The 16,440-nt window shown below is 44.6% G+C and overlaps 1 protein-coding gene across 2 annotated transcripts in view; it reads right to left on the bottom strand.

Moving 5' to 3' along the window:
• Nucleotides 1–1,222: 1,222 nt before the first annotated feature.
• The window catches only part of PARP11 (poly (ADP-ribose) polymerase family, member 11), a 30,450-nt gene continuing 15,232 nt past the window's right edge, over nt 1,223–16,440 (bottom strand). For both annotated transcript variants that reach the window (XM_010844996.1, XM_010844997.1), the window contains 7 exons: nt 12,477–12,605; nt 11,493–11,613; nt 8,784–8,859; nt 5,203–5,275; nt 4,989–5,119; nt 3,585–3,736; nt 1,223–1,685 (listed from right to left, as the gene is read on the bottom strand). In XM_010844996.1, coding sequence (XP_010843298.1) covers nt 1,369–1,685; nt 3,585–3,736; nt 4,989–5,119; nt 5,203–5,275; nt 8,784–8,859; nt 11,493–11,613; nt 12,477–12,605 — 999 coding nt within the window. In that variant the 3' untranslated portion in view covers nt 1,223–1,368. The remainder of the gene's footprint in view (nt 1,686–3,584; nt 3,737–4,988; nt 5,120–5,202; nt 5,276–8,783; nt 8,860–11,492; nt 11,614–12,476; nt 12,606–16,440) is intronic.

Here is a 16,440-nt window from a genome sequence, read left to right as displayed (position 1 = left end):
AACCAGGCAGATGGAGCAGGTAAACAAACTTCACTGAGCACGATTATGAATTGTACCTAATTTTTCAAGACAGTGAGCAGACTGTCTACTGCTACTCAAAAGAACAAATCAGATTGGTTGCAAGCATCTCAGGCTTTCTGCAACGATTCAAAATGGGGAATTTAGAAGTGTGGGTTTTATAAATCATAGCTGAATAGCTGTGCATTTGGTGGGGGGAGGATCGGATTAAAAATCTCTTAGAAGTAATCATTGTAAGAACCCGAAACAAAGGGAAAGTATGTGCTTGGTGCTGGAGAAGACTCTTGAGAGTCCCCTGGACAGCAAGGAGATCAAGCCAATCAATCCTAAAAGAAATCAACCCTGAATATTCATTGGAAGGACTGATGCTGAAGCTCCAATACTTTGGACACCTGATGTGAAGAGCCAATTCATTGGAAAAGACCCTGATGCTGAGAGAGATTGAGGGCAGAAGAGGGAAAGAGAGAATGAGACGGTTGGATGGCATCATTGATTCAATGGACATGAGTTTGAGCAAATTCTGGGAGACAGTGAAGGACAGGGAAGCCTGGCGTCCTGCAGTTCTTGGGGTCGCAAAGAGTTGGACACAACTGACTGAACAAGAATATGTGTTGTAAAAAAATTTCCTTTGGAAGATGCAGTAAGTACCTTGTGCAGGGAGTCTGGGTATAAGAATTGGGGAGCTCTAGGGGATGAGGTGCTTGCTAATTGCAGTCATTTGGGCTGCAGGAGGCAGAAGAGGTGAGCAAGGCCAGTCACACCCCGCAGTGACTCTTTGCCTCTCCCAAAGGCATCAGGAGAGGGTGCCCTGTCTTGATCCTCCTTCTGGCCTGCTTGGCAGCACTGCCTACCATTCTTTTGTGTCTGATTTCTCTCAAGTTACTCAGGCTGCTTCAAGGTTTCAAACTGCCTCCCATCCTCCCGAAGACTAACAAAGCAACACATAGATCAGTGGATGATCATTTCAGAATTTGTTTACAAAGTCTCAGTTCCTCTCAAGGGACACTTTTATGTCTACATTTTTTTGATCATATACAGGACTAAGTCTACTTGAACTGAAAACATTCACCCTAAAGACACACATGTAAACCTTAAAGATGGAGTGACTCAGACGATTCCATTTTGAGCGCCGCCCTTAAACAGCAGTGGTATTGCGCTTTAACAAACGTCAGCGACAAACGGAAACAGAACAACAAACCAACCGTAAAGTCAGTGTGCCTTTTTATAGAGAGGCCTCTTTCTGCTTCAGAGGGATCAGAGCATTAACACTGAGTGGCTAGATGATCGGTGCGCAGACCTCCCTGTGAAAAAGAATATAGCTCCCTCAACCTCGAAGACTTGGATGTGAAATCAGTGAAAGTCTATCAGGTACTCGGGGTAGATCTGGTTGGCGTCGAACACCACAAAGACCCTGGGATTCCAGGTGTCGTCCACGCAGCTGTCATACAAGTTTACATAGCTGCCGTCTTTGGAGGGAGGGCGCATATATTTGGAGTCTCCATTTATGTAGTCTCCAATCAGCACTCGGGCGAGAAACATGGATTTGTGTGTTCGGAACAGATGCCGCTGCGGCAGGCTGACCCCGTGGATCTGGAACGTGTTTCCGTGCTTTACGTCATCTTTGCAGAAGCGGCTGGAGTAAGCAGCGTCTCGAGCAAAATAGGTTCCTTAGACAGAAAGGGCCCCGGAGAGCCAAGGTTACTCCAAGGAATGTATGAAACACAAGCGAAACTACTGGGGCTAGGGGGACAGACACAGGGAATCGTAGAGCCAAGATAGACGTGGAATTCCCTCAACTATAGGTGTTAAAGAAAAGAACAGAAATCTGTCTGTTGTGGACAGCTGCGATGCAGATGGCCACTGGGGTGTGTGTGTTAGTACAGACCAGTCCCCACCACCAACACCATCCCCATCCCCACCAAAATGCAGCTACTGGACTTGTGTAGTGGTATTCAAAAAGAATATTACAGGGACTTCCCTGGCAGTCCAGTGGTTAAGAGTCCAAGCATCCAAGGCAGGGGTCCCAGGTTTGATCCCTGGTTGGGGAACTAAAATCCCACATGCCATGTGGTATGGCCAAAAACAAATCTTATAAATAAATCCAATATGTAAGACAGACACAAGTGGCTTCTGTGATTACAAGTGGCAGGACCCGCCTTGTAACTGCTGGGACCTCCCTCCGTCTTCTATTTCCTTCCACCCTTTCCCCACCTGCTACCCACCCATCTAAGCACCCATCACTGGGGAGCACAGTGAAACCACGGGTCTGCACAGATGATTTCAAACCCCAAGAAACCATGTTTCTATTTTACAAGGTGACAGTTCAATAATATTTTTGGAAATGATAGAACCCCACATCCAGAAATCCAGGAAAAGATTTCCGGAGAGAATGCAATTCAGCTCACACCCGAACGTTCCAGAAGAACAAGCTCACGGGTCTACTGGCTAAACAGGAATCTCCATGAAGCATCTGACTCTTCCAAACTGGGAGGTCTAGGAGGCTGCCCTCAGTAAGGGAGCACTTACCCAAAACACTTTGGAAATGAATTGCAAAGTCCCCTATTACTCAAATCCAGTGGGATTTATGTAATACCTTTCTGATCCTCTTACACAGTTAAATAAAGGGGATGGCCTTTTCAGCCGTGATTTTTTAAATTAACGCAGCCCCTCTTGCTGGAGGGAAGGTGCAAAATAAGGACCCAGCATACAGGCAATGCAGCTCACACACAGGCTAAGTCGCTTCAGTCGTGTCCGACTCTTTGCAACCCAGTGGACTGCAGCCCACCAGGCTCCTCTGCCCATGGGATTCTTCAGGCAAGAATACTGGAGTGGGCAGCCATGCACTCCTCCAGGGGATCTTTCTGACCAGGGATCAAGCCTACGTCTCCTGCAATGCAGGCGGATTCTTTACCACTGAGCCACCAGGGAAGACCAAGTTAAGGTCCACCTCTTAATGTTAATGTTTATGTTTATGTTAATGTTAATGTTTCCCCTCCCCTCTCTCCTTAACGTGCTTGTCTAGTGAGCAAAGACTAAGGAACTCAGACTTCCACAACATTAGGCAAAAGGGGAGGATTTCCCCCATTATTCTTTAAAGCTCATCAACATTCCAACCTATCATTTTCTAAAAAAAAACAAACAAAAAATAGACCTATGTAACCATGTACACATTAACTGATTTATTTTTTAGTGCTCTGTGTACTTGACATAAAACAGTTTGGTGTACAGACTTATCCATGGAAAGGACTCATATGTGGAAACAAAATGTCATAATGCAAAAATGAGCAAATCTAGACATGATGTCCCACCTGAATGGCTGGGACTTGGGGGCAGCAGTGGAGGGTGGTTATCTGACCTCGGAGAGATGTGAAAAGTCTTCCTTCCATCTTGCACAAGCAGGAAGTGGCTTTTTGGCGGCTCGGAAACTCTGAGGGTGTGCCAGGAGCCTAGCATTTAACTTTTGCGTCTAACATTTAACTTAAAGCCTCTGGAGCCCCTGAATCTCATTAATCCTCTCTCAAAGAGAAGACTGTCTCCTAGCACTCCAACTAGGTTCGGATGATTACCTTTGCCAAAGAGAGCACCGTGGATGCCGTTGATTCTCCAGTCAAAGTTGTGAATGCAAATCGCCTCCACGAACTCACTGCTGGTGCCATGGAACAGCATTTGTTCATTAATCTGAGGCACGCCTCTTTTTTTCTTGAGCTGAGCCTTTTTCCTAAAAATACAATGCACAGACACAAAACACACAGAAATCTACTGTAAGTGGCATCACTGATTCTTCAAGGAGTGAAGCGCAATAGAATGGGTGAAACAGAAAACGGTAATTTAACATCTACCACAAGTGGACATATAATAGCTCTGGAAAAAATAATCTCACATGCTCTTGGGACATCTAAATTGGTTCATCAAAAATTACTAGTTAACAGACAAGGGTAAAAATTATACCCCAAACTACACTATAAATCAACTACACTTCAATTAAATATTTTAATTTTAAAAAGTTAAAAAAAAAAAAAAACTATAGATCTCCCAGATGATGCCCCATCACAGTAAAATGACTGATTGCTTAAACCAGTCAAGCTTTACCGATACCTAAAAATGACACTACAGACAATAAATAACTGTTCACAGAGTCTTTAAACAGTGAAATTCCTTGAGCAAGGACTATGCCTTGATCATTTTATCCCCAGAGTGCAACATGTTAGTTGAACTGCACTTTTGAATCTTCGGGCTGGAAGGGACATAAAACCATCCAGTTCAACCCTCTTGTCAGTGGACAAACCTCTTCCAAAACATACAAAGATATTCCATGTAGGACTTACTTAAAAGCAAAAAAACAAACATACTAAAAATGGCCTAAAATCCTCTCAAGAGAAAAAACTGAACAAATAATTACATATTTAGATATGGAAATTAAAATAATGAAATAGGTGTACGTGTATTAACACTGATAACTCTTTTACAGACAACATTATTTTTCAAAAGAATGATGCAGAAAGAGATGTATAACTCAAAATAATAATGTGTATTGTATACAAATGAAGGCAGTAAAAACTATCCAACTGTGCCTAAGAACGGCTGTCCCCAGCCTTTCAGGCATCAGGGACCGGTTTTGTGGAAGACGACCCTTCCACCGACCACGGGTGGGAGGATGGTTTCAGGATGACTCAAGGGAACGACATGTATTGTGCACTTTATTTCCATTATTATTGTACCAGCTCCACCTAAGGGGGTCAGGCATTAGACCACAGAGGCTGGGGACCCCTGCTGTACAGGAAGTTGGCAGCTTACAGAGCAGCTGTCCCTGGGGATGAGGAAGAGGCTGGGAAACCAGGTCAAAACACGTGGAGAAGAGCACGGGGTGCCGCTGGCGGTGAACACCATTGAGCGTTTGAGCTTTGCCGTCTCTGGGGCTGCAGAAAGTCTCAGAGGCCAAGGAGCAGGGTTCCGAGTGGAAATGGTCTCACCTGCAGAAGAACTCCCACAGGTCTAGGTTTTGAATTCTCTGAATCCTTTTAATTCTGTTGCGGTCCATTGTTTTCCCAAAGAGACTAGCGACTTCATTGTATTCGTGTGTCTGATTGTGCAACGGAATAAGCTGGAAAGAGAAGATGGCACTGTGTTACCGGGGTTCTTCCCCACCTCTCCGGTGGGCGGGTGGTCACTGGGTGCTGCCCTCACCTGGTAGGGCAGCTCGGTGTTCACGTTCTCCCAGTGTGGCGGCATGGGGATGGCCTCGTTCTCACAGATGTAACTTGGAGCAGAAAAGACAAAACAACATTTTAGAAGCCGATTATAATCACGGTCAACGACTCAGACATTTTCTCCCAAGCTGAATTATCATGTGACAAAAGCAGTACAGTGTCGTCCTTGGTTTCTTTATTTTAAAACACTTACTGAATATTGGCTTGTGTGCAACTTTTTTAGGGGCTGCGTTGAGATATCTGATGGGAAACTTCAAAAACGATATTATTTCGATCTTGTTTTCCTGTATTTGCCAGAGTTTCTTTTAAAGGTAGGAAGACTTTAGGTGAAGAAAAGTAATTTCCGAGAAGAAAATCAACTTCTTGATTAAAATAAAACTCCTTTAACAGATTTAGTGTCTATTAAATACCACTCAGAACCCTCAGCTACATGTTCAATGTCCTTCAAGATCTATTATTAACTCAAATCTAAACCTTTCTCTCTTTATTGTCCACTAGGCCCCTGCACGGTCCTAATTAATTCACCCAAAGCAGAAGCTGGCAAAGTCATCTACCACGTTTAAGCCACTGGATGTGAACACAGAAAAAGACAATGACCTTGGGGAGCTTGATGGCAGAAGGCTGTAACTGATACATGAATCCCGTCTGGTGACTGGAAGTTGTGGAAGAAATGTATCAACTTCTAGCCTGTCTTTAACTTATTTTTTTAACTTGTTTTACCTTTGGGGACATCACACAATCATGATTTAAAGATGGGGACAAGAGTTTGAGCAAACTCAGGGAGACAGTGAAGGACAGGAAAGCCTGGCGTGCTGCAGTCCATGGTGTCGCAAAGAGTCGGACGTGACTCAGCGACTGGACAATAAAGGTGTAAGAGAGTGAGTGGTGGATGGCTTCCCTCCCTCTCCAGTCCCCGGTCTGGTTCTCACCTCTTGCCTCCACGCCAAGTAATCACTGCTTTCAGTCTCTTGGGTATTCTAGAACTTTAGGTTAACACAAACCTATGGGGTTTTTTGTCTGTTTGTTTTGCACACAGGAATGGCAGCATATTCCTGTGTCTTTTGTAGCTGCTCTATGTTTTTCACTATATTCTCAGAGAGCCTTCTGTATCATGGAGAGAACTCCCCAGCACACAGCCTGGCACACGCAGACACTCTGGACACTGGAGGATGAAGGCGTGCATTCTACTGACGCAGGTACCCCAGTGCATGGACACACCCCCTCCTGTTGACCACAGGTTCCCTGCGGATGACATTTGGCTGTTTCCAACTCTTGCTGCCATTAAGGATGCTAGAGAACAAGTCTGTCCACTTGTCATTGTCCATGGCCGCTTGTCAACTTTTAAGATAACATTTTCGGAATGGCATTTCTGGGTCAAAGAATATATTTATTCCTGACTTTAACAGAAACTTTCCAGAGGCCCTCCTCGAAGGCTACAGTCATTGACATTCCCAGCAGAAACGTAGAGAATGCCTACTTGTCCACAACCTCTCCGAAGAGGTGTGTTACCAGACTCTGGAATTTCTGTCCATCTGATAGTAAGAAATAACCTGGTATAATTTGTATTTCTCTTTTTTATAAGTGAGGCTGCATGAACTGCACAAATTCTTTTCTTATTCTTCTAAGGGGCTATTGGTTTTCTACTTAGAGATTCTTCAAAGTACTTCATATACTCCAGAGATTGTGATACCACGTAACAATACCTTTCCCAGGTTTTCTTTATTGTTTGTTTTTTTCACTTTGCCTGAAGTATCTTTTTTGCTTCCCAGGTGGCTCAGTGGTAAAGAATCTGCCTGCAATGCAGGAGACCTGGCTTCGATTCCTGGGTTGGGAAGATCCCCTGGAGAAGGAAATGGCAGCCCACTGCAATACTCTTGCCTAGAGAATCCCATGGACAGAGGAGCCTAGCAGGCTCCAATCCATGGGACTGCAAACAGTCAGGCACAACTTGGTGACTAAGCAACGACAGAAGTGTCTTTCAGCTATGTGAAACATTTTTGTTTGCTTATTTGTTGAATATTTACAGCCTTGGTTAATTGCAAATTTCTTGCCAACAGGCAATGTGCTATTCACTCTGCATGTCATAAGCACTCGGTGTATTCCCGCAATACACAAGCATTTGTGTATCAACACCTCTTGGTCGTCATTGCTCGTCTGTATCCTGCCTAACCATTCTTCCTTTTATTATCCTGCGTCTTGGACTCCGTTCTGGTTATTTCCCCCCATCTCCTGTCTTTGTGCTATGGCTGCTATGGTCTGTGAGCGAACAAAGTGCCTTGCATTACATGCCTCTCCCCACAAAAGGACACCAGATATAGTGACATACAATTACTATAACATTTTTCATTATCGTGTCTCATTTTTCTCTCAGATTACATACCTTCTGAAGATAAGCAATTCCTTTCTTAAATTCCTTGTACTTAAGAATGAGGATATAATGTAGCTAGTAAGGAAGTAAAGTTCTCTCCCTTCCTAGAGCATTCATTATACAAGTACTTGCATAACTTATAAATCATGATCCTAAAATATATGACCAAAGTCCCAAGAAGAGAAACTTCAAAAACTATTTTCTTTAATCCTTTCAAAACATCTCCTTGGAAGAAGCAAATGGGCATCTCCTACAAATCACATGCTATTAAACAGCATTTTTTGTTTGTTTCATTTTAAATTCTTTGAACAACAGGAATCTCAAGACTTGATTGAGGAATCATTCCCAATAATAGGAGACACGCCCTAAAGTTTTTCCCTTCAACTTTACTCATGTGAATAACACCTATTTATTCTCTTGTTTCTCTTGTGGCATTTATAGCAGGGCTTCCCTGGTGGCTCAGTGGTAAAGAATCTGCCTGCCAATGCAGGAGATGTGGGTTCGATCCCTGGGTCAGGAAGATCCCCTGAAGGAGGAAATGGAAACCAAGTGCAGTATTCTTGCCTGGAGAATCCCCGTGGACAGAAGAGTCTGGTGGGGCTACAACCCACGGGGTCGCAGAGTGGGACATGACTTGGTGACTAAACCACAACAAGGCATTCATAGCTTTTCAGGATAGGACAGCAGGCAGCTGGGCCACCGTCCCACGCACTCCTGTCTCCCCAGGCCCCCTTTAGTCACTGCAGATCTGAAATTACCTCCAGGAGCTGCCCAGTGGGGCTCAGTGGAGGTGAAGACAAAGTGGGTAATTACTCAGGATTTACAACCCAAATAATTGGATGGTTCCAGGAGAGTCTTTCCAAGCTAATTTGAGCTTACCTTGGTAGGTTATTTTAAGGATTTATAGTAGAGATCATTAGGCATTTTTTAAACTACTGCTCAAACTGCTCTAAAGAATTGAAAAATACATCTATCTAAGGGAAATGAAAAGGACGACAGGAAAGGAAATGCCAGTCGAAAATAACAGTACGGCTCGTGCATCAACAAATGTGAAATTCAGTAAAGATTAATATTAAGATCATTAAATAACCCACCAAAACATTCTCCGTCTACTTATTTCTCTGCCAAACGTTAAAGAAGAGGAGAGAGAGAGACAGCCCACTTTTTGCAGCCCATTCCCCCCACAATACCTGAAAGCACTGATGGAAAAGGGGGCTCTTTTTATTAAGCGCTGCTTCCCCGTGGTGAGGTTCATCTGCTTCATTTCTGTGCACAGAGACAAAGAGGTGAGTCACGGGAACACACTGGGCGACGCCACGTCACGAAGCTTTGCAGCCGCACAATCGGATGGTCAAGGACCACGGGCTTCAGGAGCAGCTGCCAGCACCAGCCTTATTAGGGATACCTGACCACACGTCTGGTTATCAGCTTCCCTGCTTGATCTAAGCTAACACAGGAGGAGGCCACCCTCACACGCGGCTCAGTACGTAGGGTCTATTTCTTTTCGTACCGTGCTTGAGTCAAACACGTGAACAGAGAGGGGTTCTCAACTTTGGAAAATTAGAAGTACTAGGAAGAGAAAGAAAGTACTGAATCTTCTGACTGGCTTCTTTAATGTTTGACTGTTTCAAAAATTTTGGACATAACAACAAAAACAAAAAAGATACGTTACCATGATAAAACTTGCACAACTCACAGTTTCAAAAATTTGTACATTCCTTGCCTTCTCTATAAATTGTACACCTAAACCGAAACAATAGAAAACCTAGCTAGACTCAATACAGACTTACACGAGGGATGCAGTGCTAAGAGGCTAATGGACTGACTGATGTATCACTTTCTTCTCTCCTCTCTTTCTCAGCCATGGCGGTATTTGCCAGGTCCGCCTCATCATCCCCACCGAGGTAGGCGCTAAGTCTTACCGAGGGGATTCTGGTCAGTTCACCACCTTGTCTACGTGGATGTCATCCCACGCCAAGAGGAGGTGGTCCACGCAGCCGGGCTGCTGCTGTGAGAAGTGTGCTCACCCCTCCTGTACGCCTAGGCTCTGCACACGCTGGCACAGCCACCACGCAGTGAGAAAGCAACGTCGTCTCAGCACACGGAGTTAAGCCTGTGATGCCTTCACCTTATACCAGCTTGTCTTGAGCTTACTTCTCATCAGTTTTTTTATAAAGAGAAGCTGAGCTGGCTTGTGACAAAATGATGGGGACTAATTTTGCCAATGTACGTGGGAAATGCTAATACCTACACTTTCGAAACAGTGTCATTACATAGAGGGGTGTGAGCTGGTGTTTATGTGACTCTTGTTCTTTGATAGACTTCCTTTTTTTTAAATAAACTGCACTGTCCAAGAGAAATGCTCCCCCAGATACAGTTCACTAGAAAGTATTCTTTCAAAGACTCGTGGCTTGTTGGAGCACCGACCAAACGCTTTGACGAGTCCTGCCCTCCACGTGAAGCTTGAGGTCTGCACGTCATGACGTCTCAGTGCAGCTTCAACACTGACAGGTGTGCACCAGCCTCACGCGTCCACCAGCACCTTCTGTCTAAGACAAGTGTCGGGCCCCTTAAAGGCAGCCAATTTGCCTAATGTAAAAAATGCTATGCTTAGTCAGCACTGCTGCTGCTGCTGCTGCTAAGTTGCTTCAGTCATGTTCAACTCTGTGCGACCCCATAGACGGCAGCCCACTGGGCTCCCCCATCCCTGGGATTCTCCAGGCAAGAACACTGGAGTGGGTTGCCATTTCCTTCTCCAGTGCATGAAAGTGAAAAGTGAAAGTGAAGTTGCCCAGTCGTGTCCGACTCCTAGCGACCCCATGGACTGCAGCCTACCAGGCTCCTCTGTCGATGGGATTTGCCAGGCAAGAGTCCTGGAGTAGGGTGCCATTGCCTTCTCCGTAGTCAGCACTAACTCTTGATTAAAAACAAATAAACAACTCTGGGGGCATAGCAGTCATTGGAGACTTGGCTGCATCAATGTCTTAGTGGACAATTTAACCCCCTTCAGCATGTCTGGGCCTTGGCTCCTCTAGGGGAATCTCCTGAGTTTCACTAGCCCCCTACCCCCCACCACAGCCAGCGCTCACTGTTATAAGGACTCCAGTCTCAGGAACCAGGAAAGAACACCTGACCTGGATGACAGAGCTGTGTGGCAGCACAAAGGCACTGTTGTTAAGAAAGCCGCCCTCCCTCCAGGTCCTGTTTGCCTCTGAGCAGTAAACAGCTGAGGCTGGCAACTGGAGAAGGCAGTGTGAGTGCAAGAGGTTTGTCAAGGGGTCCCTAAAAGCATGCCCTTGGATTTCATCACAGATGAATGTCCATCCTGGATTAATTTCATCACAGATGAAATCCAAGTGGGGCTGATTTCCAGACTAGCTGGCTAACCCATGAGAGAGCCAGAAATCAGAAAGTGGCTGAAGGCGATGTCCACTGAAGAGTGGTTTTCTAGGCAAGACACCAAGAGATGGGTCATTTGGCTGAACTTTGGCCTTAAAACTAGAACCGGCCACCTAGGACTTTGTCACGTAACTGCTCTGGTTGATCCTGAAATCACCTGATGGCTCCTACCTATTTCAAGAGACTGAAAGGATAAGGAGCAACACAATGGCTTAGAGGCGTTTTGTCTTCCTTAGGTGAGAAACATTATATGAACTCAAGAGATACGAAACTCTCAATATATATCAGTATCTATAAGCATATGAACACACCTTTATAAAAGGCAAATCCAAAAGATCGTAAATGTTGAATTTTTGTAGAGGCATCTTTATGTGTTACAAAAAGGGTTCACTTTGCCGTTTGCAAATATTAATATATCAACTAATCCTGATCTGCAGAACTGTAGATTTCACCATATCAACACACTAAGAACACACAACTATTAGGGGAAAAAAACATACCTGCAAAGTCTATCTTGTAGCTGAATTTGGAAGTGGTAAAAGAAATGGAGCCACAAGGGTTTGCTTTGAAGCTTTTTTCGATATCTTCACTGCTAACTGAACACTGAATGTTGGTATCCGGCTTTAAGACAAACCAGAAAATTCATTTACCAGCTGTTCACAGAAACGGCTTGGCCACAGAGGCAGGTACTGGGGGACAAGACAGAGAATGGAGGGACAGAGGAAACTTGCTGACCTGTCCTAGTCACCAACACATGGGGAGAATCGGCTAAGACAACATGTGGGCAAAGGCTTAAGGATTTTCAGCACACACACACAAAAAACTTTAACGACTGGTTATAAGGCCTTTTTCCAAAGTATTGCAATATTTTCAGATTATTGCCAAAATGACACATCTTAAGTGGCTCAAATCAAATCTTTTAAGTAGCCTTGTAAGTGAAAAAAGAAAAAAGACCACAAACTTTTGAGTGTGGGCTCACGTCTCAGCTTAACTGTTAATTAACTGTGTGACTCGGGACCAGTTACATTAACTTTCCTGAGTTTCCCAGTCTTTGGCTGTAAGAGAGTGTTAGCATCTGCTTTCAGGCTGCTATGAGGCTGGAGGAGAACACATATCTACACCCTCTGACTTGATACTGGGAGCACAGAGGCGCTTCATGCAGGCTTGGTCTCTTCCCTGATCATTTGTCCACCAAACCAGGCCTGGCCTTGCGCACACATGCCCAGCCCACACACCCCGCAGACACGCTCATCCCGCAGACACGCTCACCCTCTGGACACACAGAAAACATACACCGTACCTTCTAAGAAAACACTGAAAATCTGGGGAAGGGGAGAGGAGCCAGAAGAGTTTGACTTTTTTTTTAGTTCCGCTCTCTGACTTCCCTAAGGTTTGGTTTCTGGCGGGTGCAGCTTCTACTGATTTTTCACGCGAGCATGACGACGCTCCGCGTTTAACCCCCGCCCCACCCAGAGGGGCGCTACCTGAAACATGTGCCACTTGCCACACTCCGCCAAGTAAAACCAGCCCCACTGTGTGTCTGACGTGTCCATCTCATCCACCTCGCTGTCTGTCGTCTTGGATAAGAATTCTTCTGCTTTGTGAAACATCTCCTGAAGTGCCGGAGAGAGGAAGAGATCGTTTTCTTAGCAACCAGTGCACTGTTTACACATTACTTTTTTTTTTAATTTTTACTTATTTAATATATTTACTTGGCTGCAGGTCCAGGGGGCGCTAGTGGTAAATAATCCACCTGCCAATGCAGGAGACTTAAGAAACGCAAGCTTGATCCCTGGGTGGGGAAGACTCCCTGGAGGAGGAAATGGCAATCCACTCCAGTATTCTTGCCTGGAGAACCCCATGGACAGAGGAGCCTAGCAGGCCACGGTCCATAGGGTCACCAAGGGTCGGACATGACTGAAGTGACTTAGCATCCACACCGCATCTTGGTTGTGGCAATGTGGGATCCCGTTCCCGAACCAAGGATTGAACATCGGCCCCCTGCATTGGGAACACTGAGTCTTAGCCACTGGACACCATGAAGTTTCTACACATCATTTTTCTTCTCACAAAGATCTGTAATGTCAACTCTGATGCTGACAAACAGCATAGTGTCTTGCATATTGGCTCTGAAGATAAACATGTAAAATGATGAATATCACATTTGCACATCAGACATGGAACATAAAGTTCCAGTTTTTAGCAGCAACTGCTGGACAAACAGTTTGGAGGTTTTGGATTAACTGCTTATAAGAGAAGTTCCCAGAGTGGGCTGTTTAGGAAAAAAAAGAGGAAAGCTTCAGTGTGCATGCTCAGTCTCTAAGTCACGTCTGACTGTTTTGCGACCCTAGGACTGGAGCCCGCCAGGCTCCTCTGTTAGATTTCCCAGGCAAGAACACTGGAGCGGGTTGCTGTTTCCTTCTCCAGGGAATCTTCCCAAGGGGTCAAACCCAAATCTCTCATGTCCTCCACTGGCAGGCAGGTTCCTTACCACTGTACCACCTGGGAAGCCTCGATTCAGTCTGCGATTATGAAGTAAACCACAAATTTTAGTTTTACGCTTAAACTGTCCACAGTCTGTTTAAAAAATCTTGGTGTTTAATTAAAAAAAAATATTGACGATCATTGCTTAACAAATATGACAATCAATCAGACACTTGGGTGGATGCATCGATGTCCCTGCCACCACTTAAGCAAGCTGTATCAGCACCAAGAAGCACTCCAGCTTCTCAGTTTAGCGCCGAGAAATGTGGCTTATCCTCTGTTCATGTATTTGGCTGAAGGATCCACGCTACCACTACTAGTTAAAACCAAATACTGACACATTTGATTTTTGTTTTAAACGTTCGTATTTCGGGAACTCCCTGGTGGTCCAGCGGCTGAGACTGAAGAGTTTTCACTGCCAGGGCCCGACTCAATCCCTGGCTAGGGAACTAAGATCCTGCAAGCTGTGTGGCGTATCTTTAAAAAAAGCAATTAATTTTCATATTTCATTTAGTGGCATGGAAAGATGTTTGTAAAATATAGTATTGAGAGTACAAAGAAGGCTATAATAAATGGAAACAGTATGATCCAATTTTAATAAAAATATACATCTATCTTTACCCACATAAATGTGTATATGTCTATATATGCACACGTGTATATGCATACACACAGAAAAGTCCAAATGGATATACGTTTAACACGGCTTTTTCTCTGAATGTTAGGATAATAATAGTAATAATAGTAACCCTTATATAACTCTTCAGTTCAGTTCACTTCAGTTCAGTCGCTCAGTTATGTCCGACTCTTTACGACCCCATGGACTGCAGCATGCCAGGCCTCCCTCTCTAACACCAACTCCCAGAGTCCACCCAAACTCGTGTCCATCGAGTCAATGATGCCATCCAACCATCTCATCCTCTGTCGTCCCCTTCTCCTCCTGCCCCCAATCCCTCCCAGCATCAGTCTTTTCAAATGAGTCAGCTCTTCGCACCCGGTGGCCAGTGCTGGAGTTTCAGCTTCAGCATCAGTCCTTCCAGTGAACACCCAGGACTGATCTATAGGATGGGCTCTTCCTAGTTGCCAGATGCTGTCCCCAGTACTGCACGAGCAACACTCACAACAGCCCTGTAACATAGGTACTATTACTACCCCACATTTATAAATGAGAAGGTCACAACAGGGAAGCCAGGGTTCAAACCCAGGCAGTGCAGACCCAGGGTCTGTGCACTTCCACACGATGGAACACTGCCTTATATTTCCTTATCAATGACTTTATAATCTTGTCTATATCATGTACATGTTATTATTTTTGAAAGTTTTAAACACTTTTGGATGGAGAATGTGATGAAGAGGAGGTCACCAGAAAAGAGGGAAAGAGGTGAGTCATGAAGATTCAACTTTACCTAGAATGTAGCTTTCTTTCCTCATTCTCTAAGGGTTTTTAAATTACTAAATTTGCACAGCTAATATATGAAAATATTCTCCTTGCAAAAAAGCAGAACATTCAAGATAAAGCTAAAGACTTCTTTGACCATCACTTCCCTTCCTGGTGGCTCTCACCTGCTTTCTCCACGGTTAATCAATACTATTCACTTAACTGTGTATCATTCAGACTTTGCTGTGTGTGTGTGTGTGTGTGTGTGTGTGTGTGTGTATGTGTGTGTGTTTCATCATACACACACACACAAAGTTAAACGGTTACTGATGATTTGTCAAAACTTTAATTTCCTGTATCTCTGATTTTTTTTTTTTTTTGGCAAAGAATATGTAGTACTTGGGTAATTTGGAAAAAATTTCATTCTTTAAAGTATCCAGAAGTGGTTTCACCTGGGCTAAGCTTCTATGCCCTTGTTGAGAAACCTTCTATGCCCGGTTTCCTTCTCACAGACCTGAGATGAGAAGATCCTTCTTCCCTGGCTGCTGGGAGACATGACGCCCAGTCCTGCAGAGTACCAAGCACAGTACCTGAGCACAGGGGATGGGGCTTGTTATTTTTTCATTCCTGTTTGGAAACTCTCTCCAAGGAATGCTTTGTAATTATGTTCAGGAATTTCCCTTCATGTTTTAAAGTGGATTGGCTGCTAAGAAATTAAAACCAGAACACCCTCAGAGCAAGAGCTGTAGATTTAGGCTCTGCTGTGTGGCTCAGTAGGTAAAGAATCCATCTGCCAACGCAGGAGACACGGCCTTGAACCCTGGGTCAGGAAGATCCCCTGGAAGAGGAAACGGCAACCCACTCCAGTGTTCTTGCCCAGAAAATCCCATGGACAGAGGTGCCTGGCAGGCTGCAGTCCGTGAGGTCGCAGAGTCAGTTGTGATTTCGCAGCTGAACACACAGCACCTGCATTCCACCTTATATATTTTACCAGGAATAAAGGCAGTGATTTAAATTTTAAGATCAGCTGTGTAAGTTATTCACAGCGCCTACTCTTCCTTATGATTTACTGTTCACCTAATTTGCCCATTTACACAGAAAGCAACAGTGACCTAAATTTAGTTTTTCTTCCGAAAATAACTTGAAAAATTGGGAAGGATGAATTTCAAGGAAATAGTTCAGATAAATATTTGGCTTATGAGTTCCATCGAGGAGAAAAGGGATGGGAAGTAGAAAAGCCCCCCGGACACAGCATACAAGCAACCGGTGTGCTGCAGTGCGTCACACTAACCCAGGACCACACTGTGAGCCAGGTCATGAGGGGGCGTGTTCACCAAAGTCCTTTCCAGGAGGCCCGTCAAAGGCAGCTGTGTGTGTGTCAGCAGGTCAGAGGGGTGCCCAGGACAGACTTGTCTTATCATCCCTGTACAGAGAGGGCCATACCACAGGCTGGTACCACTGCCCTAAGGAGCTTCAGATTTTATAAAATTCCTCGTCAACTTACACTAATGTTTTCCTCCACAATCCAAGGCACAAGAGAAGTCATTATTCTCCAATTAATGTTGGGGGGGGGGGGAATGAAATAG

The sequence above is a fragment of the Bison bison genome, unplaced genomic scaffold, assembly GCF_000754665.1.
Source record: "Bison bison bison isolate TAMUID 2011002044 unplaced genomic scaffold, Bison_UMD1.0 scf7180017864213, whole genome shotgun sequence".
Lineage (NCBI taxonomy): Eukaryota > Metazoa > Chordata > Mammalia > Artiodactyla > Bovidae > Bison > Bison bison.
The sequence above is the reverse complement of the archived record's forward strand: the minus strand, read 5'-3'. Positions and strand labels throughout refer to the sequence as shown.